Source organism: Camelus bactrianus, chromosome 17 (genome assembly GCF_048773025.1).
Source record: "Camelus bactrianus isolate YW-2024 breed Bactrian camel chromosome 17, ASM4877302v1, whole genome shotgun sequence".
Lineage (NCBI taxonomy): Eukaryota > Metazoa > Chordata > Mammalia > Artiodactyla > Camelidae > Camelus > Camelus bactrianus.
In genome coordinates this window covers 6,522,756-6,545,974 of record NC_133555.1, presented here as the reverse complement: position 1 = coordinate 6,545,974, position 23,219 = coordinate 6,522,756, and the positions used below count along the sequence as shown (strand labels likewise).

The following is a 23,219-nucleotide window of genomic DNA, read 5'->3' as shown; positions in this document are numbered from 1 at the left end:
ACACTGATTCAAGTGGAAAGAATCTTTTCAATATTTTAATCCTTCTCATTAGGTCAAGAAAGTCTCATTTAGTGCTAGTTTGTCTCTAATTCTTGATAATTTATCCTTCTAGACAGGGAATGGACTTTACCTTTAGAGCCTACTAAGAGCCTGTTGTAGGGAACACTATCTGGCCAGAATCTAATAACTGTTTTGTTTTCTTTGTGTTTAGTTTTAAGGGAACCATCTATTTTAAATATGTGCCTGGTAACACAGTAATCTCATAACAATCTTGCAACAATTCTTATGAGAGAAGCATCATTTTGCATATAAGGAAACTGCAGATGAGTTTCCCATGAGAGTAGTTTCCTTTGAGTTAAAATTCACATTACATAAAAGTCATCAATTTAAGTATCTTAAACTGTACAATTCAATGTTTCTTAGTGTATTTGCAATGTTGTGCAACCATTACTACTAATTCCAGAACATTCTCAACACCTCAAAAAGAAACCCCATGCCCTTTATCTGTCACCCCTCAATGTCCTCATTCCTCCCAGCCTAAACAAGCAGTAATCTCTCTGTCTCTATGTATTTGCCTATTCTAAACATTTCATACAAATGGAGTCATATATATGGTCTTCCGGGTTTTTTTTTTTTCTTTTCCACTTAGCATGTTTTCAAGGTTCAGCCATGTTGTAGCATGTTTCAGTACTTCCTACCTTTTTTAGTGACTGAACAATATTGCACTTTTGTTTGCCTATTCGTCAGCTGAGGGAGTGAGTTGTTTTTACTTTTTGGCTATTATAAATAATGCTGGTAGGCATATTCATGTACAAGTCTTTGTTTGAACATCTGTTTCCAGTTTTCTTAGGTACACACCTACCAGTAGAAATGCTGGGTCACATGGTAATTCTGTTTAACTTTCTGAGGAAAGGACAAACTGTTTTCCAAAGTGACTGTACCATTTTGCATTCCTACCAGGAATGTCTTAAGTGTTCCATTGCTCCACATCCTGACTGAAACTTGGAAGTGTGCATTAAAAAAAATTTAGCCACTCAAATAGGTATCTCACTATGGTTTTAAAGTGCATTTCCCTAATGACTAGTGTTGTTGACCATCCTTCCATGTGATTATTGACAGTATGCGTGTTAGGAGAAATATTCAAGCGTTTGCTCATTTTTAAGTTGCATTATCTTTTTGTTGTTGATTTGTAAAAGTTTCCTTCTAAAATAAGTTTAAAAACATATGTTCAAAGAAAAACGCTAAGTAAACAACAGTGCAGCTGGGCAAAAATAGTAAAGGCAATGTACAACTTGGGGACTAGTTTGAGCAACACTGGCTCAGATGTTAAGAGCAAGAATTCTGGAGTCACATAATCCAGGTTCAAATTTCAGCTCTGCCTCTAAAGTGCTATATGTGAAATCCGGGGCAAGATATTTAACCTCTTTGAGACTCAGTTTCCCAGGCTTTAAAAGAGGGGTGACCCCTGGCACTTGAAAGAGCTGTTGAAACAAAAGAAATGACGTATGTGAAGCGCTTACTCAGTACTCTACAAAGTTAGCTATTACGACGACAGACGACGAGGCCCGCGGCTCTCCAGGCTCAGCTTGCAGAGGATCCTGTCCCTAACCGCAAGAGTGGACCACCCAGTACTGGGCGCCACCATGCACAGACCTTTACAGAAACATTCCTGCCACCACAACTTTGCGCCGGCTCCCGCCTCAAGCTCCGAACCGTTGTGATCCCGCCACCAGACTTCCGTTTCCGGGGCGCCGGGGCCACTTCCGGCGGCGTGACCCGAGCTCGCTGAAACGGCGGGGTCCCAGAGCCGGAAGGGTCTGCGCTGGCGGCCGGTAACCGGGCGGCGGGTGGGAGTGGCCAGGTGGGGCGCCGCTGACCCTCGGGAGGGAGGGGCAACCTTCGTCTTGCGACCCGGGCCGGCGACGGGCTTCCTTTAGCCGGATCCACGGCAGAGCCCTTCTCGCTCCACATGTCTGGGCTTCACCTGCTCCCAGGAATTCCCGTTTTTAGGGCCCTGTGGGTGGAGTCGGAAAACGTGGGTTCCGTTTCAGCTTGCGCCACTGGTTGGCTCTCTGACCTTGGCAGGATATGTCCTTTCGTGGGCTTTGGCTGCCTTATTTAGAAGATGGGGGTCGTATCACAGTAATCTTGAGCTGTGTGTAATGGCAGGAATTGACTTTTATTTGTGTTAGACACTGTCGCCTTTACGGAACAAGTACAGTGTAGGTTCTCTGTGCTTACTTAAGTTGTTTTGAGTCGCAGAACCTTTGAAAATCTGGTGAGAGCTATTGATCTCCACCTCCCAGCTCTCTAGCCCCTCCCACACCGTGCCCCCTCCCAGTGCTCGGATGTAGGAAATTTGGCTTGCTGTTTCAAGATAGTTCACAGATGTCTCTTGATGCCCATTTATGGATCCCAGAGCCTAGCCTGTCGGAGACATTCAAATATTTGAGATCACTGAATAGTAGATGTTCTGTTTGTCATTTTTTAACGCAAGAAGAACTATCCACTTCAAGGAGGGAGACAGACATCCTTAATTAGCAAGTTTTAATCATGGGCCTGGCAGTATCATGGGCCTGAAAGACTCAGTTAAGTCTTTAAACAGCTGTAGGAGAGAGGCATTATTCAGTTCCCATTTTGCATATGAGGAAATTGAGGCATTGAGGAATAAACTTGTTTTCAGTCATTCAGCCTATGAATGGTGAGGGCAAGAATTCAAACCAATGTCTGAAATTCCAAAGCCCCATGTTCTTAACTGCTAGCTGAAAAAGGACTAGTTGCAGAAATGTTTTTGAATATGCTTTAGCAGCCACTGTTTTGGAATTAACTGTTGTAGTTACGTGATGGTTATTATCAAGATAGGTGATTCCAAACCAAACATTGCATGCCGTGGAAATACTCGTTTGTCTCTTTTTCTTCCATAGTATCTGTATTGCTGCTTTAATAATATATTTTATATCCTGCACTTTGTTCCCATGTTATTCAGTCCTTTTATCTTTGGTAAATACTGATTCATTTGTGTTGCCTTGTTCTGCCAGACCTCCAAAGCAGATGTTTTTAGTTATAGTTGAAATAAGAGGTAATAAAGTTTGGGCATTATTTCTTTTTCTTTTCTGTACTACTTTTAAAGGGACTACTCGGGATCTTGGAATCACTGCCAATATGTCTGATGTTGAAGAAACCACTAACCAACTCCTGGATGTGAACCTTCATGAGAACCAGAGGGCTATACAAGTGACAGAAAGTGGTCCCAGAAGTGAGTCCGAGCATCTCCATGTCACTATTGGAGCCACTGTGCCTACTGGTTTTGAGCAAACAGCTGCAGATGAAGTGAGAGAGAAATTGGGGTCATCGTGCAGAATCAGCAAAGACCGGGGCAAGATATATTTTGACATTTCAGTGGAAAGTCTGGCTCAGGTTTGAATGAAGCAATATTTAAAATAGTTTTCTAAATAGGTCACTTTATGGTTACTTTCTAGCTTATAGACATCTCTGGAATCCTTTTTGCTTTTCTTTACTCTGCCCCAAATGAGGTGACTTCAAAGTATTACTACATTTTCCATTAGGTGCTGATTTGTAAGTTTTACTAGTAGGTTTGCTATATTTTTTAGGAGTGATCTTAATATTTCCCAAGGATGAATTCACCAGAAAGAATCCTGTGTGACTTATGAAGAAATTCTTAGCATCTGCTACACATCTTGGAATTTATTTACTTTAGCATCTAGCTGAAGTTTAGACTTCAGTGGTAAAGCATAAAAGGAGAGATTTTTCTTTTTATCTGTATCAAAGAAATTCTTTTTCAAAAGTAATTAGGAATCACTAAAGATGAGAAGTAAAGGTCAGCAAACTGCCATCCCACTAGAATAAAAGTTAAGCTGTGTCTCATTACCACATAGGCAACATGAGGGCATGGATTCTTGTCTGTTTTTTGTATGTTTGTTTTCTTGGTCAGTATCTCCCAGACTTTTAGTGTTTGGCACATAGTAGACACCCAGTACATATTTATGGAATGAATTGGTCAGCAAGTATTTTTCATCCAGGGTTTTAGTTAATAACCTCAGCAGTTTTGTGAAGACAGGCTCTATCATTATGCTCAATAATCATTAGGCTTAGAAATAAATAATTTGCTAGTGATCACAGAGCTGGAGCTCAAAGCCTGTGCCCATTTTTTAAAGCTGTGCTGTTAACCACTGCGTTATACAGTGTACCCCAGAGAGCCATGAGTGGGGTATAAAGCCCCACTTGACTGTCTTTGTCTTTCCCTTCTCTCCCAAACCCTTGTTGCCCACATAACACTTCAAGCTCCTGTCCTTCCATCTGTCCTTTTTCCTTTCTCCTCTAGGAGAATGTAAGCTGATGGGTAACCAAAAAGATGGGAGTCTGGGGAGATGGGAAAAAATTTAAATACGAATTATAGATATTAGCTGCTTTAAAATCTTTGTACCTAATTTTTATGTTTTAAATGTTGATAGTTTGTGTGCCTCAAAAGCTTTCTCAGAAATTTGTTTCTAACATTTTTTTCCCTCCCCAGGTTCATTGTTTGAGATCACTTGATAACTTATTTGTGGTTGTTCAGGAATTTAAAGATTACCAGTTCAAAGAAACAAAGGTGAGCTGTCCCAAACATGATAGTTGATTTTCAGCCATCTTCCCAAAGAGATTATTTCGACTTTTCACATTCTGCGTATCATTTAGTATTACTGCTGCTTTTATAATGTAAAATACTGGGAAGCTATTATATTATGTTATGTTATATTATATTATATATAAATATAATTATATATTATATTTATGGAGGTAAAATCCAGAGACTTGTTGACAATCCATCTCAAAAATTGTTTTTAAAAATCATTACTCCAGGGGGTGGGGAATGGGTGAAATGGATGAAGGAGGTCAAAAGTTATAAGCTTTCAGTTGTAAAGTAAGTCCTAAGGATGTAATGTACAGCACGGTGACTAGTTAATAATACTGTATTTCATATTTGCAAGCTGCTAAGAGAGTAGATCTTAAAACTTCCCGTCACAAGAAAAATAACTTTTAACTATGTATGGTGAAGATGTTAACTAGACTTATTGCAGTGATTATTTTGCAGTATATACAAATACTGAATCCTTATGTGGTATACCTGAAACTAAGATAATATATGTTAATTATACCCCATTTTTTTAAAAAGGTGAAAAAATAGCAGAATAAATAAATATCAGTATTGAAAAACACAATTTATAAGAAGTAAAACAAATTGTTTGACTTTCTTGCAAAAGATATACACCTTAAATGAGCTTTGCTGATATATATGGTTTCAAAATAGAATTGGTTCCAGACTGTGAACGGAAGCACAAGTGACAGTTTGTGTCATGTCCAAATAACAGTCCCTCACCGTTCTGCTTCTGCCCTGCCTTCTTAACTTTGTTTTTTGAAATAAAGCCAAATAATATCTAAATACTCCTTCAGTTGTTAGGACAACAGTTTGTCCCCGACTTGTATTTAGCATCTGATTCCTAAATATTGAGATGCTGCCTAAGCTGAAGGCTGAAAATAGATCACAGTGAAGCTTTAGTATTTTTCCACATTGCTTTTTGGTCTGGTTTTCAGAGTCAAATGCTTGAAAACTTTTTTTTTCTATCAGTGTTATTGCCTATATTAGAAATAATCTGTTTTTTTAAAACTATGATGTGCTGCCTAATTCTCTAATTTTGATTTATTGGCAACAGGTTGATTTCCAAAACATTATTCAAAAACTAATCAAAGTGATGTGAGCCCCCAACCTAGAAAAAATAAAACCAGACCTAAAGGAATTCAGACTGAAAATAAGATAATAATTTTATTAATTTAAAATGCAACTTTCAACACTGGTGCTCTAACCCTTCAGCCTTCTGATAGGCACTGCCAACCAAATGGTATCTACGAAACTAGTAAGTAACAGGCAGGCTGCTGACAATTTTTACTGTTAAGTATGTCAGAACTTTAATAGCCAATATTATACATGAAAAAATATTGACAGGTTGTTTTTTAAAACTATCTTAAATTTCCATCTTAAATTCTTGCCTCTAACCGACTAGAGTATTGTTAATATTTTCTTTAATGCCCATGTTTTTGCCTTCCTAAAGTTTGTATTGTTTTGAGTGCTTTTGGTCTCTCTAAGTGGAGGTGAATTTGATATGCAATGGTTCTCTAAGAGCCAGGTTTTCAGAGTTGCCTGATAAGTAACTGCAAAAGAGGTTGCTGGTGGAGGTCCCAAAAGAGGAGCAGCAAGGACTTTGGTAGATTTTCAAAGGGCAACTTCTCTTGTGTATGACAGTGAAAAATTGTTGAGCCCTTCACTTGATGGACTTAAAATGCAACATGCCTCAACTAAAATCCTGTTTTAAAACATTTCCTTTTAGTTTTTATCCTGTTGACCATCAGTTTTATTCTTTGTTGCATTATACTTTCTTATGTCTTATAAACATCTGTTAGTTTAAGCATTTTAGTGGTTTCTCTTGTTTTTAAATATTCAGATGATATCGTGAATTTATTAGCCTGGTTTTTTTTTAAAGCTAACATCTGCAATTTATATGGTGTTTTTTTTTTAACTAGTTAAATATATGTACTTAGAGCAAAATTGTAAAGATTGAAAGAACATACAGTGAAAAGTGTTCCTATATCCCCATCCAATGCATTTCCCTCTTTGGAGGCAACAGCTATTACCAATTTCTTGGATGTCCTTCTAGAGGTATTTTATGAATATGTGTATTTTATTTACATGTTTACACAAGTGGAAGTATTCCTTACATACTATTCTGTGCTGTTTTTTTTTCCTCATGTATCTTGGAAATCATGCCAATATCATTGTTGGATTTGACTGCATCACAATATAATTGGTCCCATTTTAGGATATTAGGATTTTTCACACACACCTATGTGGCCCATGTATATCCTTATCCATATGCAATCTGAGGGGCATTTTTCTGTTTGATAAGTTTATTCCATTGATACTTATTGATATGACAGAAATGTTTGGTCTTGGTTCTGTCACATTTATGTTACATTCTGCTTTCTTTTTCAAAATTTGTTATGTATTTTCCTGGCTTTTTCCACATGCATGTGTTTTAAAATATTTGGAAGGTTCGTTTTTGTTCTCTAGCTGTTACCTTTATAAATACAGCTGTTACCTTTATATTTATACCATATTTTTTGAACCTCTACTAAAAGCAGTGATGAAATTGGCATATATTCTACATCTCTCCACCTTCCCTTTCACCTTCTTTTTAATTTTTTTAATTTTTAAAAAAAATTTTTTGCAGTGGGGAGGTAATTAGGTTTACTTATTTCGTTTTTCAGTGGAGGTACTGGGGATAGAACCCAGGACCTCGTGCATGCTAAGCACGCAGTCTACCACTTGAGCTATACCCTCCCCCCACCTTCCAGTTTTATTATTTTTCTTAGTGTTGACCCATATGCCTTTAAATCCTTTAAATATAGTTCTTTAAAAATCAGCTTTACGTTCTATCTTTTGACCCCAAGGTATAAGAGAAGAGGGTATCAGCATGTTAAATTACTTTCTACTTTTTATTACCTCTCCCTTTCAACTACATGCTAGTTTGTAACATTTACATTTTGCTTTGCAGGCATAACCCCTGTATTTGTTTTCATTTTAGTCCTACAGTTAAACTGATGATAGGCACACCACCTGTCCTTTTCTTATAGTTTGTATCTCTTGAATAGCATGAGTTCATAAATGTTTGTCTTTCACCTTTGTATTTGATTCATAGTTCAAGTTTAAAATTTGGAGTCACATTTTCCTTCCTTAAGAATATCATAGGCAGTGTTCATTCTTTTCCAGCATGAAATGTTGCCATGGAAAATTCTGAAGGCATCCTGTTATTTTTTCCCCCGTATTTGTTGCTTTCTTCCTATTTTTGCTTGATGCCTAGATGATTTTTTTTTTAATATTTGAAGTCTAATAAGTTCACCAGGATTTGCCTCCTTGTTGATAATTCTTGGTTGAGACATGTCAGTCTATAGAGAAATTCATATTCCCTTATATTTCTTGAAAGTTTTGAGTTAACTTTTTAAAAAATAATTTTAAAGTAGATTTTTAAAATCCCTTCTTCAGGTATAAACCAGTTATACATATGTAAGATCTCTTTTAACTATCTTTCATGTTTTATCTTTTTCTCTCTAAACTTGTGACAGTTTTTGCTTATTTTTATTGTATTTGCTTTGCTTTGCTTCACATCCCTTACTGTGTTTTCAGCAGTGGCTTTTATATTTGGTGCTTTCAATATGGTCATCATTTTTGCATTGGTTTTATTTTCTTATTCCACTTTGTCTTTGAACTCTACAAGCTTCTATTTCATCTTCTGGTGGCTCACCTCATCTTCTTTCTGCTTTTCTATCTCTGCTTTGAGCTCTTATATTGCAGAAGTATTTCCTTGTTACATTTTTTGATGTCATGTCAATATATTTGATCAGTTTTCAACTGCTCTTCCTGGTCACTGGATTTTGGCTGCTAATTTGTTTTTCTGTCCCTTTCTTGTGTTTTTCTGTTCATATAAATCTTGTACTGATAACTTTTGATAATTGCTCATCTTTGAATGAGGGAGTTCCTGTTGGGCCTACTGTTTATAGGAGGTTCAGGAACTGTTCCGGGCCAGCAAGAAGCCCCCCTGGTTCACTGTGAAGTTCCTTCTGGCAAAAGGCTGTGGATGATTGAGTTCTCCTCTTCCTTCTTTTTTTAAATAGCTTTATTGAGGTATAATTTCCGTACCATTTAATGAGTTCTTTTAATCATTACTTCTCCTTAGCCTGGAGGGATCAGCAGCTGTGGGGTTATTCACCATGTAGAGTGTCTCTCCCCAACTCTACTCTGTCCAGCAAATAGAGCCTGTCTGTGAGATTCCTTGTTCAACCTCCATTTCTCTCCTCTCCTTGGTACAAATGAGATCCTGGAAGCTCCCTCTCAGTGCATATACTTCTTCCCTGCTGTTCCAAAGTAGAGTGTATTTGCTCCTACTTTGCAGACTGCTGCACCCTTTGTCTGAGCTCTGTAGGTATTCTGCCTTTCTTGTCTTCTGCACCTCTGCTTGACCTTCACCGCACCTGGGAATTCTTGTCTTAGAATTCTTATGTTATGGTTCAAGGTTACAGTTATAATAATGTAGATTCTGTTAGGATAGAGTTGGTATTTCTGTTGTTCTTTTCTTTTAGGATGGTTTCTGAAGTTAAAAGGGGGGTGGGGGCGGGCTGTAACAGTGTTATCCCACCATCTTAAACCTATAAGTCCTGTAGGTGCATTTTATAGGGAAATTATTTGTAAATAGAATTGTATTTGCCCAACCTTAAATTACCATTATTTCATCAGGTTCCAAGTAATATAAAAGCCTTCACTTACTTCCATTTCAAGTCTCAGTCCCATCAGTCCGCACTGATCTTTCTGCCTTGATCTTCAGTAATACATACTGTCTGTGCCAGCGCTCTGCAACAGAACTTTCTGATGGAAATGTTCTGCATTTGCATTGGTAGCCACTAGCATTAGAATGTGAAGTGTGGCTAATGTGACTGAGAAACTGAGTTTTTAGTTTTTAATTAAATTTAATTCATTTAAATTTCAATACCTGTATGTGACTAGTGGCTGTTGAATTGGACAGCACAGCTGTGTACCACTCATTTCAACATTTAACCACATTTTAATCCATTAGCTGTTTACTGAGCACCTTTTATATGCCAGATTGTGCTGCTCTAGATCTGTGGCTTATAGCAGTGGTCAAGACAGATAAGGCCCTTACCTCCCAGGAGGAACCTTGATAGTGAACAATACATAAACCTACTAACTTTAGGGGGTAAGAGTATAGCTCAGTGGTAGATAGCATGCCTCACATGCCTGAGGTCCTGGGTTCAATCCCCAGTACCTCTATTAAAAAAATGAATAAACCTAATTACCTCTCCCCCTCAAAAAAATGAAAAAAATAAATAAAAGTTTAAAATAAATAAAAATTAGAAAATGAAATAGCTGGACAAAACAGTTTAAAAAAATAAACCTGGTAACTTTAGATAATGCTAAGCTCTGTAATGAAAATAAAGTGGGAAAAGAATGGCTTGAGAGGACTACTTTAAGTAGAGCAGGTGTCTCAGAGGATATGCCTTTTAAATTGCTATTAAACAGTAAGAAGGAAGCCAGCAATGTAAAAAGGCCTTGTGAAGCAAGTATCTCCCAAGCATAGGTAGGAAGCTAGGGAGACAATGATCCTGAAGTGACGTAAGAGAAATAGGCAGGAGTCAGGCTTTTTAAGGAATTTAAATTTGGAGGGGTATAGTGGGGCTTTAGGCAAGGGAGGGGCATGATCAGATTCACTTTTTAAAAGATGACTGTAGATACTATTTAGAAATTGGATAAATACATTTTTAACTGCTTAAGGTTTGGTTTTTCTCTTTTTAAAAATACTACTTCCAAAATAAGTTAATATGTATATACAGAACAAAATTCAAAAGGAAGTCCATCAGTGAAAGTTAAGTTGCCCTCCCTCCCGTCTTTCATCCACCCACTTCCCCTCAGGGACCACTGTTAATAGTTTATTTGCTTATGTTTTAATCTTGAAGTCTAGTTTCTGATCTACCATTGTATGATTCTTCAGTGGCTTAATTTGTATCAACTTAAAATTTTTTTTTTTTAACTTTCGGAGGGGGAGGCAATTAGGTTTATTATTTATTTATTTATTTTTCTAATGGAGGTACTGGCGATTGAACTCAGGACCTCGTGCATGCTAAGCATGCACTCTACTGCTGAGCTATTCACCCCCAACCTTAATTTGTATAAATCTTAACTAACAGTGAGACTTTAATTTCCTCAATTGCAGGCACTGTAGTATTTACCCTTTTGTTCTGCACTCCTATCTCCCCCACCATAACAGTTAATGTAATCTTTAGGCAGAGTAGGGGTTTATTTGTTCAGTAAGAGTGGTGAGAAATGAATAAGATGAATGGATTTCATTCTCTGTCTTTTATAGGAAGAAGTTCTAAAGGATTTTGAAGAATTGGCTGGGAAGCTTCCATGGTCAGACCCTTTAAAAATATGGAAAATTAACACCAGTTTCAAGAAAAAAAAAACAAAGCGCAAAAAGATAACTCAGAATTCAAGTAAAGAGAAGACTGATAATGGACAAGGAGACAAAACAGATGAGAGAGATGTTAAAAAAGAGTTCACCAGCAATGTCTTAGATTCACAGATCTTAGACTATTACGAGAATCCAGCCATCAAAGAAGAGATATCAACATTAGTAGGTGATGATTTGGCATCTTGCAAAGAGGAGACTGATGAAAGCTCAAGAGAAGACACTGATCCTGAATTGCTAAAGTTTAGAGTCACATGTAACAGGGCAGGAGAGAAACATTGCTTTTCCTCAAATGAGGCAGCAAGAGATTTTGGGGGTGCTGTTCAAGATTATTTTAAGTGGAAGGCTGACATGACCAACTTTGATGTGGAGGTAAGTGCCGGCTCTGATTGTGATGATTCAAGAAGGCTGTCATAAATCTGCAGAATTTTCAAGACTAACCCAATCCTATGGACAAATAAACTGAGGTCACAAAGCTAATATAGTATCATTAACAACAGCATGGGCTAAGGAGATGGATCTAGATCCAGATTTTGACTCCCTATTCCCTCTGAGCCTCTGTTTCAAATACAGCCAGTAATAGTTTATGCCTTTAAGTGTGTCCTAAAGGTTGAATGAGATAATACATTTTCAATGTCTGGTGTGATACCTGGTCTATACTATGTGCTCAATAGGTGGGGACTATTAAGACTTGATTTTTCTAATTTCTAGTATAGTGCTTTTTACAACATTATGTGGATTTTCAAGCTATAAAATTCAACAGAATTAAAACTGTTTTGTTTCTATGTGTCTTGGTTGCAGTTTTGCAACTAAAGAGGAGTACCTTTTTGAAAGAAACCTTGACCTTCTAAAATCAGGCCATCATTGCAAATACTCATCCTAGAGCCAGCTCTCCTCTTTCTTAAACTCTGCTAGATTCCCAAACCCAGATACGTCTTTTTAGCATGCTTACTCTCCTTGGTCGCAGTCTTCTGCTATGCGGGTGATTCACATGCAGCCCATACTAACTGGTCTGTCCATCTCTGACAGCTTAAAAGGCCCCTAGCTGCTGACATTTTGATGAAGAAGTCATTTACTGTTGCTTTGGGGACACTTAGATCCAGGGCAAGTCACTTATTCTCTCTGTAACTTTTTAATTTTTTTGGCATATCAAATCAGAAAAACAATTCCCCACTCCTTTTTTCTTTTCTCATAACAGCTGTTATGAGAATGAATAGGCTAACTAGAACAGTGATGTCCAAAAGTTAGCAAGGGGGATCAGAGGACAGACTCCGGAGCTGTACTGCGTGGGTTCCAATCCCAGCTTATGAGCTGTATGACTTCGGGCAAGTAGCTGACGTCTTTGGGCTTTAATCTTCTCATCTATAAAAGGAAGATAATAATACCTAGCTCTGAGGGTGTGGATATGAAATGAGGTAATGAATACAAAGTCTGTGGAACAGTGGTTTGTGTATAGCTAAGCAAGTGTCAGCTGCTGCTGCTGCTGTTAAGATCATCATGAGGAAATTTTATATGGAGGAAAAAATATACTTTATTTTTACTTTTATTTTTATTTGAGTAGTTTATATTTAACTATGTGTTAGAAAAACTATAGTTAGGACCAAGAGAAAAAAAAACCATTATTTCACAGACATTACTTCAGTGAGTCAAGTTTTAAAAAGTACTAAGAAAATACTAGGAGATAAAGCAGATGTGGTACAGCGTTAACAGCTGGTTAATCTAAGTGAAGGGCATACTTTGGGAGTTCCTTGTGCCACTGTTCTTGTTTGCATTTCTATATGTTTGGATTTTTTTCCAAAAAAGTTAATTCAAAAAAATGTGTATTAAAAACCTATGAACCTTCAAAATGTGTTTCTGTTATAAAAATTCAGGGGAAATCTGGTGATAGCTAACTTTTGAATCTGGTGAATTAAAAAGAGAATAAAATAGATTTAAAAATTTTAAAGTAGTATGTACTATATGATATCATTTATATGAAGTTCAAAAAAATAAAACTAATTTGGTAGTGGTCAGATTAATGATTATTTTGGGTTGGTATTGACTGAGAAGGCTAGAAAAACTGTATATCTTTATCTGGGTGGTGGTTACACAGTGTATGTATAGGTAAAAATTCACTGCGTTGCAAGATTTGTGCCCTTTACTGTATGCAAAGCACACCTTAGTAATAAAGTAAAAAAAAAAAAAATTGGTAGAGCCTCAAATTTTAAAATCTTAGTAATAAGTACAGTTTGAACAATCCTAAAACTATTTTATTCTGTTTCATAGGTTCTTTTGAATATCCATGATAATGAAATTGTTGTAGGCATTGCATTGACAGAAGAAAGTCTGCATCGAAGAAACATCACACATTTTGGGCCTACAACTCTTAGATCTACTCTTGCTTATGGGATGCTCAGGTAAGAGAAAGGGTTTGCCCTCTAGATCAAAGTGACACCTTGGTTTGAATTTTCCCTTCAGAACATACTTTAGTTTTTTGTGAGTTACTGTATTGGAATTTAGTGAACAGGATACAAAGCTAAAGATCTCTTTCTTTCCTTTGCCTCTAGTGTTGATTCCTTGTGATCCTGAAAATATCACTTAATTACTATCTCAATTTTCTTGATTTTAAAATGGGAATGATAGTTTTCATCTGCCGCTTGAATGTGGTTGCCACATTTGTTCAGAAAGGATATACTGCATTGCATGTTGGAGAACAGAACAGATTTGGCTTTGTTTCATCTCTGTGCAGTGAAGCAGATGAAAGCAGAGTTTTTTTTAATGTGTATCATGTATAAATGGACACAGAGAGCTTTTACTCATATTTTAAAATTTTATACTCACAGGAACCCAGGAATCATCTTGGAATTTCCCACTTTTCCAAGAGCAAGACCTAGCTTTCTTTCTCCTTTGCCCTTTTCCCTTTGATTAGTTGTTTCTTTCCACCATGACAAGTTGTCTTCTCTAGTTTCTTTTTCCAGACTGCAAAATGGGTTTGAGGTGAGACTTAAAGGATTATTAGTGAGGAGTAAATGCAGAAACATATGCAATATACCTGTTACATACAGTGCCTGGCATATCCTGGTAGTTAATTGCATTTCCTTTTCTTATAATCTTTGCTTCCTCTTTTACTCTGCTTACCCATGGAGGCGCAGTTCAACACATGTGAAACCTGTTAATTCAATGACAATCATAGAAAACTGGGCCCATTTGATGAAGGAAGAGCTCCTAGTCTTCATTCATTTAACAAACATCTATTATCTACTGCCAGGCATTATGGTAGGAGCCAGGAATAAGGAGTTATTTTGGGTGCAACTATCAGAACCCTAAGTAAGCTAGTTTAAGATAAAAAAAATTGATGATTATGTGGGAGGGGGAAATATTGGAAAGATACTGAGAAACCTTTGGGAATCCACAGAAAAACTGAAAGCTTTGTCTCAAGAAGGGTAGGAACCAGGTCTTGGAAAAGCACCAGAGGTCTAGACAGTCACTTTTACCTCCTCTGGAAGTCTGTAGGCTCTTGTCTCTGCTCTTCTGTGTAGATGGCTGTCCCTCACCTAAATTTATATACTTGCAATTTCATATAACCAGCCAGCCCCATACCACCTAGGGCTTCTAGCTCTTCATTCCCAAGTCTTGGAAGAGAATCTGATTGACATAGTTTCAGTCGTGTTCACCCAGACCCAGCAGCAATGGCTGGGAGTACGGGATTGCTTACTACCAGGAGGGTTGCCAAGGATCCTGTTGCCCCATGTGTTGAGAGGTAGGAACAAGGAAGTAGGGCTGGACAGGTATTGCAGTATGAACCCAGTGTCAGTCCCTAGGAATCTCAGTTTTGTGAGGGAGATAAATAATTACTTTACATGTGATAAATACCATAATAGAGGAAAGATTAGCAGAACAAAAGAAGGAAGGATAAACCTTGCCACCTGTCTGAGGAGGGGATGCTTCATAGACGAGGTAACATTTAAGTCACTAACAATAATGCTAATCCTGACTCTGTCACCCATTAGCTGTGTGTCCACAGACAGGTTTGGTCAGCTTATCTGTAAATGAGAATAAAATAGTAAACTATCTCACAAGGTTGTTAAGAGGATTAAAAAAGATAATGCAGGCAAAGAGCTTAAATCCATGCCTGGCAAATACTAAGTGCTCAAAGTAAAGCAGTTATTTTATATCCAGTTTATTATCTTTAAAATTAAATTAGTAGGGAAAGGAATACTGAATTAATAATTGCCAGTAAACTTATACTGATAAATGTTTTGCTTGAAGCACGTTTGAGTTTTTTTTTTAATGTAACCACTACAGGTTTATATACAAAATAACTTCTATTTTCTAAAGGTATATATAATCACACACACATATTTTGAAAGATCTAGAAACTAAATTCCATTTGGGAGTGAAATGGGATTTTGGATGATAGTCAAAGGGGACTTTTAGTTACATGTAATGTTTTGTTTTGTTTTTTTAAGTGCCCGGATTTAGAGTCAACATGTAATTACAAATTGATTTTTTAAATAAATATTGATTGGTGTTTCTTCATGACAGCATAACAAGCCTTTAATCTTACAGCTTCAGGAATAGTCATTGTGGAAGTCTTGGCTGTTGAAGTCTGTTCACATAGGCTGTTTTCTTCTCTAGGCTCTGTGCTCCTCAGCCTACTGATATAATAGTTGATCCGATGTGTGGAACCGGGGCGATACCAATCGAGGTAATAACTTTTCTTCAGCTTTTTAGATAAGTAAGTGATAGGTCCAGAATGTTCTAGAACTAATGGGCAGATTAGACATGAAATCACCAAGGTTGGGTCAGTGGACCCACAAGTTTTGAGTGAATTACATTAGTAAAGCTGGAACTTTTGTGATAAGGATGTAACCACTGATTACAAATAGCCAAGGACTAGATTTAGATTGTTAGTCATGTATATTCAGTGGATTACAGGAGAGGCTGAGAATCACAAACTGGTAAGTCCCGTTTCGAAACAGAGAAACTGGTAGAGTTGAACAGAAAAGGTAACTGAAGGCATAGGCATCAACTGGAGAAGTTTCATCCCTGTAAAGTGAAAGTATGCGTCTTAATCCACTTAGCTTCTTGAGGGAGTAAGTATAGTTGGAAGATGGGGAAACCTATGAACATTATTTAGATTTTTTAGGAAGTCTAGCAAAGTTACAAGGTTTTCCGAAAGTATGACATTGAGAGGATTCAAAAACTTCCTAAAGCAAAGCAAGAAATAGAAAGGCATTTTCTAAGTGGAGAACATTTAACAGGAGAGTCTCCTTGAATCAGTATTATTCACTCATTATTATCTATACTTTTATAATAAATAATTTAGAAGAGGTCACTCCCACTAAAATTGCTTATATTTGTGAATACTGTAAGTTCTTACATATAGTATAACTAAAGCCAATGGGAGTCACCACAAATTTTTTTTTTTTAATGGAAGTTCTGGGGCTTGAACCCACCACCTCCTGCATGCTAACATGCACTCTACCACTGAGCTGTTCCCCTTCCCCCACCACAGATTCTTTGAGTGAGCAGAAACTGGATAGATGAGCAAGTCCAGAGCAACGCACGAAAGGAAAAATAATCTGCAGTGCAATTAGAAAATGACATCTGTTATCTGGGAATTAAAACCCCAGAAGGAAATCATAGTACTCTAGATGACCACTCTTTTCTCTTACTGTCAGCTAGAGAAATTTACGCTGGCTAAAGAGCCACACAGAGAAAACTCAGTTGTTGTCAAGAAGAATTCTGGCAACAAAGCAAAGAGTGTTCTCTAGCATTAACTCACGACGTGTCTATGTCTAGAATGGCAGGGAGGGTCACTGCATGTCAAGAAATATACAACAGAGCTAGAGAGAGTCCAGAAGAGCTCCTAACAACAACAACAACAACAACAAAAGATAAAAAAGACAGTGTTTGAGAGTTTGGCGTTTTCTTGGGCATGAGCCATCCCATCCTCCTTGCTCAGCCCCGCAATAAACCTTTCTCTGCTCCAAAAAAAAAAAAAAAAAAGAGACAATGTTTGAGACATTTCTATGTAGGGGTGGACATGAGGATGTCAATATAGAAAAACCTAAGTTGATATATGATTGAAATGAATGAAACTATGAAAGGAATTGATGATATAGATATAGATTTGTTCCGCAAAGTATAAAGGACTTGATTTAGAATACTCCCTTTAAAACTTGGAAGTTCTACAAAACCCATCTCTTTCAGGGGCTGAAAATCTTAAGTATCTTTAGAAGAAAAAAAATGAAGGTTGGGGAATCGGAATCATCTGCAAGGCTTACATTAAATTCTGCATCATCCCCTCTCCATCACCCTCAAGGTTCTGGGCAAAAGAAATTACAAAATCTGAAGAATATGATCATTCAAAAGCCTATAGACTGGAGATTGTATTTTATTTTGAATTCTCAAATATTCCAATTTATCAGATTATGAAATCCAATAATCACAAAAGGGCAGAGGTTAGTCACTTTGATTTGGTGAAGTTTTCCAAACTACATTTGTATTTAAGGTCTGTAATGCTTACTGTGTGCCAGACACTTCTGGGTGAGGGAGTGAACAAAATGCCAGGAGTCCTTAAGGAGTTCCCAGATTCGTTGAGCGGCAGACAGGTATAGAAATCATTAAAAAGAAAATTAAGTGGCAGATACAAGTGGGCAAGTGAGAGACAGCTTGGAGAGTTGGGGTTGATGTCACAGAGGGCATGACATTTGAGCTCGATCTTGAACAAATGAGTAAGAGTTCAACAAAGAAAAGAACAGGAGGGCATTTCAAGCAAAATTGACAACATGCAGTGTTTTGCCACTTCAGAAAAGCATTGGATTATTGGGTTGGATTGTCTTGTTTATTGACAAGTGATTGAAATAATTTTACTTTTAATCAGTCTTCTTTTGGCAGTTTGCTACTTCTGTTTTAATACATACTCTCGCCTTTTAGGGGGCTACAGAATGGTCTAACTGTTACCATATTGCTGGTGATAATAATCCATTGGCTGTGAATAGAGCAGCAAACAACATCTCATCTTTATTGACCAAGAGCCAAGTTAAAGAAGGGTAAAAAATTTTACTTAAAAGTTTTGCAGCATCTTTTAGACTTAGATAATCACTTTTCATATTAACTTTATGAATTAATACACATAGTGCATCGTGACATCATTATAGCCAAAATGAATATATTGTGACTCCATTTAAAATTTAACTTTATTGAAGATAATTTATATTTTAAAAATATTTTTAATTCAACTATAATTTCCTCCACCCTAATGCATCTATTTTTATTTCTGTCTTTTTCTTTCCTTATTCATATATCTTTTTTCCCACATAGTGTTAAAATGTATATTCATTTTAATTTCGTAAATTTTCAAACACTTTTTGTTTTTATTTTTTAATAACTGCAGAATATTCTATCGTATAGAAATACTATAGTTTATTTAGCCTTTCCTCTATTATTTGGAACTTTAAAAAAAACCTCAAGAGTTGGAAGAGACCTGAAAGCCATCCCCACAGTGCTTAAATGTCCTGTAGGAGATCCTGACCAATGGCCTTCCAGCCTGTATAAACACTTCTAATGACTCTATCTCCAAAGGCCATTGATTCCACTTTGCACAGCTTTGAGTGCTAGTTATATATTTTAGGGACCTTAATATCTCCTTGTTCCTTCTACAGATCTGGTCTTTTTTCTCCCACTTGGGTCTCCCACTTGAAAAATCTTACCTCTGAGTCACAATGATGATTGACATCAGATATTTGAAGGGCTACCCCCACCCCCACCCTACCGACATCCCACCTTTCCAGATCTTCTCTTCTCCAAGCAGACTTTCCCAAGGTCCTACAACTGTATCCCTTTGATATCTGTGCACTGAAAACCTGTTACCCTCTGGGAAATTTTTTTTTCCACCCAAGATATACTTTGTTAAAATAAGCCCTAGCCCACTGCTACAGATTACATTTGACGACACCACCTGTGCCAGCCTTTCACCATTCTTTCAAAGTCTCAGCTGTCTTTGGGAAGAATTGGCTGAAATGTCACTTGGCCTACAGTTTCCTACCAGAGGTCTCATTATGAAATTGTTTCTCTGGTCTCCTCTTATAAAGTGACAGGAATATGCTATTTGCTAGGTTTTACAGGTGCTCCACATCCAGCAGCCCAGGAAGTCATTATATCCCATGATTGGCCATACACCTACCTTCATAACCCTTAGTGTGAGGTTTATGTTTTTAAGAAATATTTGTATACAAATATTCATATTTATTATTTATACATGATATGCCTTAATACTATTTTATGTCTGTATATTGGTTATCCTCTTTTCTTTGCTAATTTTGGTTTTTTCCCTTTTTTGATTAGAATCGCCAGTGCTTTGTTTTGTTCTCTCATATACAATTTGTTCTATGGTTTATGCTCATGCTTTTTTTTTTATTCCTATTTTCTATTGAGGTTTTAAATTTGTTTTCTAAAAATCTTAAGTTACATGCTGCAAATGTCTTCTTTTCAATAATAAAAGTTTTTATTAGAGTTGACTTTTATGCTAAGTACTCCTGTTGACCATATCCTATAGATTTTGACAAGTTCTCTATTTTGGTTACTTTCTAAATAGTTGGTTATATACTTGTCTCTCTGATCTAGTTGTTCAGGACAGTGCTTTTCAAACTTTAATGTGTAAATGAGTCACCTGGGGAACCTGTTAACTACGCATAGATTCTGATTCAGTAGGTTTAGGACGGGCCCTGCCAGGCTGCAGGTCCTGGCAGGCTTCCAGGTGCTGTTGACGCTGCTGGTCTCTGGCCCAGCTTTGAGGACCAAGGGTTTAGATCATTTTTTTGTATATAACTAGTTGAAAGCTTTTATTTTCATATTTATTTACATCTTACTGTGATGAATGAATTTTCATGGTATATTTTGCTTCATATTTATTGAGATTTTCTTGAGGCTTAGTACAAGACCAGGGTTTTTTTGAAACCTGATATTTTTAAACAAATTTCTTTTGTTTTCTGAATATCTTATTTTTCACATCATCTGCACCTTCAATTTTTGTCTGTTCAACCTATACTATCAATCTTACCTTGATTTTTAATATTTTTTGGCTTTTTTTGTTTTATTGCAGCCATTGCTGCCTGTGACTCTAATAATCATATTTTTGGTATCTGTTCTTTTTCCTATTGTGTAGTCATTGCCTTTATTGCATTTCATTTTTTCTTCTTTATTAAATATCAATATTACAGCACTTAATTTCTGCTCAGTCTTTGATTTGCCTTTAATTCTTAGCCTGTGCATTATTGCCTGTTTCTTAAACCAGTAGCTTTGCCTAAATGGGGAGGATTTAAATCATTTATATTTATTATTCATTCTGTCATATGTCATCCATTTTTTAAAATCTTTTTTTCTTTGCCATCTTGTTTTTTTAGTATGGTACATGCTTTTTAATCTTAAGACCAATACCTGTATGTTTCCTAATTTGAGACATTTCTTTCTTTAGGTCCCCTGTTATTACCATGTAGATTTACCAGGCTTTATTCTTCAGATGTGTTACTTCATCATTTAGTGGGGTTTTTTTTTCCAGTGTATGTTTTACATCATCAGTAACTAACTGCCTCAACACTATTTTCAAAGTTGTCTGTTTCAGTTCTTTTTTACAATGTTTTCCCCTTAATCTGTTTTTCTTAAATTGTAGATGAAACAGACATCTTTTGAAAAACAATCTTAACCATTTTCAAAATTTGTCATTACAGATTTTGCCATTATTAAAGTTTTATCTTATGACCTGTGCTTTCTGCCTGCATTGCTACTTTAAAATTTTCTTCTCATTGAGTTGTTGTTGATGTTATCATTTTAGTAGTTTTTTGTATTTTACAGCAGTCTCTTTAGGAAAAAGTTTTTTTTTTTTATTTCATTCTTCAGGATATACTGAGCAACCCTTCCTTTGTCCCCACAGCAAACTGTCCTGGGGTTTGCCCATAGATACTGTTCAGTGGGATATCTGCAATCTGCCATTAAGAACTGGCTCTGTGGACATTATTGTAACAGACATGCCATTTGGTAAAAGGTGGGACTTGGTTTTTTTTCTTTTTAAAGAGTTTTTCCTTCTCTTGTTTAGTACCCGCTTGTATTCTAAATCTGTTGTATTTCCTTTTAGCTTATTCTGTCAGAAATCTTCAATTTCTTTTAGCAGACGTAGCAGTTTTTCACTGAAGAAATGTAATAATATGGTAGATTCACCCATTTTATTTTTTCTGAGAACTCAGGAACGTATTCACTTTATTTTGATCCTGACCATCACTGGAGGTTCATCCACTTTCTGGCCCATTGTTGAATTAAGTACTTCAGAGAAAGGTTAAGGAAAACTCAGTTGTTTCTCAGGAAAAAAGTTTTTTAATCACTAGTTTGGTTTATACAATTTGACTGCTTATTCTCATTAAAAGGACAACTTATGTAACTATTACAGTTGTCAAAACTTTTTTTCCCATAACCAGTTCATCCCCTTCAACATTCTGAGCTGTTTAGTAAATCTGATCACTCATTTTGTTGACATGTAATGGCAAAACTCTGGCTTCTAAAAGGCAGCTATTTTTCATACCTCGGGATTTTCTTATTGCATTAGAATGTGTTTTTAATAACTTCTCATTTCATAGTCCTAGATACTTATCTTTTGTAATAGTTAAGTGACTCATCAGACCTTCTTTTATAGGATGGGCTCCAAGAAGAGAAACTGGAACCTTTATCCAGCTTGCCTCCGAGAGATGAGCCGTGTCTGTAGACCGGGGACAGGCCGAGCTGTTCTTCTTACTCAGGACAAGAAATGCTTTATCCAGGTGTTGTACATTGGCTCAAAAACCCAGCCTGTGGCAGTTTTTTAGATCTTTTTAAGTAGACTTGAGGGTATTTTCTCTTCTTCTAGTGTTTCTTATTGGCACTTACCCCTGGCTGGTCTAGCAGTAGCTGTCAGCTAATTACCTTTATGCTTTTTGTGTGCACACAGGCATTATCCAGAATGGGACATGTATGGCGGAAGGTGCATACTGTCTGGGTGAACATAGGGGGCCTTCATGCTGCAGTCTACCTTCTGAAACGTACGCCTCAACCTTTTGTTCATCCTTCAGAACAAGATGGAGAAAGATCTCCTTGGTAATGCGAAAAATGAAGATGATTAATAGTATTTGTGCTTCCTAACACTGGATATGTCAACATGAAGAACTTGCTTTAAAGGAAAAATAGTATTAATAAAAGTGGTTTGGTTTAAAGCTCTTCATCCTAGTTAGAGAAAGGTGTGAATGGAATGGAATAAGTCTTCTGAGAAAGCAGAGCTTTTTTTCAGAGCTGTTTTGAAGTAGTTGGGCAATTACTCCTTTTCTTAAAAAGCTTTAAAGATGCTAAGCCTCCTGCAGTGCTCTGGGATTTGGGTTTAGAACATCTTATTTTCAGGCTTTACTGCAGTTCCTGTGTTCCACAGAAGCAGGTGGAAAGTTACCTTGACCTGACAGAAGGCAGAGAATACAATGAGAGCATGAGGTTACATGCCAGTGCCTGTGCAGCTTTGCTGTTTAGTTGCTCAAGTTCTTTACCTCAACTTTAAAGAATGAAGCATTGTTACACTTTGTAAAATACTGTTTGTCCCATGACAAGATGAAATCTCACAAGGCCTACAGGAAAGTTTACCATCTGCCTTAAAACTTATAATATGCATGTTATTCAGATTAATACAGAGAACTAAAGACACTTCTATTTGTAAATAGCAGCAAATACACTGGTAGATGAAGTATGGAACTAACAAGCCAAATTTAAAGAAATTTTATTTTTCTTTCAGTACACAAAGGTGATGATGCAAGTCAAACATAAACCCATCAAAGTATTTTTGTTGGTTTCTAAAAGGACTAGAGAACAAACTGATGTATCTTTAAATTAAAAACTTCATGTAAGTTCTTTTGTTATCTTCTCTGAGTCACTTTTCATATTTAGTTGCTTTTCCGGGTGCAGAAAGTCCCTCCCAAAAACAGGAAAATGAAATAACCTAAACATTAAGTCCTTGTGAAAACAGTGCTTCTCTGGGACAAAGAGTAGTTGGGGTTTTATGTGGAATTCTGTACAGTATTCAGTTTATTTTGTAGTTTCTCGCTGCATTCAGCCTAGATTTTTCAGTGTCATGTTAGT

At 36.7% G+C, this 23,219-nt stretch overlaps 2 protein-coding genes across 6 annotated transcripts in view; one reads left to right on the top strand and one right to left on the bottom strand.

Moving 5' to 3' along the window:
- SRGAP3 (SLIT-ROBO Rho GTPase activating protein 3) overlaps nt 1-1,786 on the bottom strand; it is a 288,661-nt gene extending 286,875 nt beyond the window's left edge. The window contains exon 1 of one of the 2 annotated variants that reach the window (XM_074344421.1): nt 1,654-1,786. The gene's annotated coding sequence lies outside the window, so the exon portion shown is untranslated. Of the gene's footprint in view, nt 1-1,520 lie in introns of both variants that reach the window. The other variant, XM_074344420.1, reaches the window with a different exon arrangement.
- On the top strand, nt 1,729-22,991 carry THUMPD3 (THUMP domain 3 tRNA guanosine methyltransferase). Of its 4 annotated transcripts, none has more exons than XM_045515279.2 (10): nt 1,729-1,815; nt 3,131-3,417; nt 4,532-4,609; nt 10,986-11,462; nt 13,356-13,486; nt 15,708-15,777; nt 18,012-18,127; nt 21,007-21,117; nt 21,760-21,883; nt 22,051-22,991. In XM_045515279.2, the coding sequence occupies exons 2-10, from the start codon at nt 3,163-3,165 to the stop codon at nt 22,198-22,200; spliced, it is 1,512 nt and encodes a 503-aa protein (XP_045371235.1). In that variant the 5' UTR covers nt 1,729-1,815; nt 3,131-3,162; the 3' UTR covers nt 22,201-22,991. The 4 variants fall into 4 exon arrangements, with proteins under 4 accessions (XP_045371235.1, XP_010951281.1, XP_010951280.1 ...); XM_010952979.3 differs by having other exon boundaries at nt 1,745-1,832; XM_010952978.3 differs by having other exon boundaries at nt 1,751-1,861.
- Nucleotides 22,992-23,219: the final 228 nt, after the last annotated feature.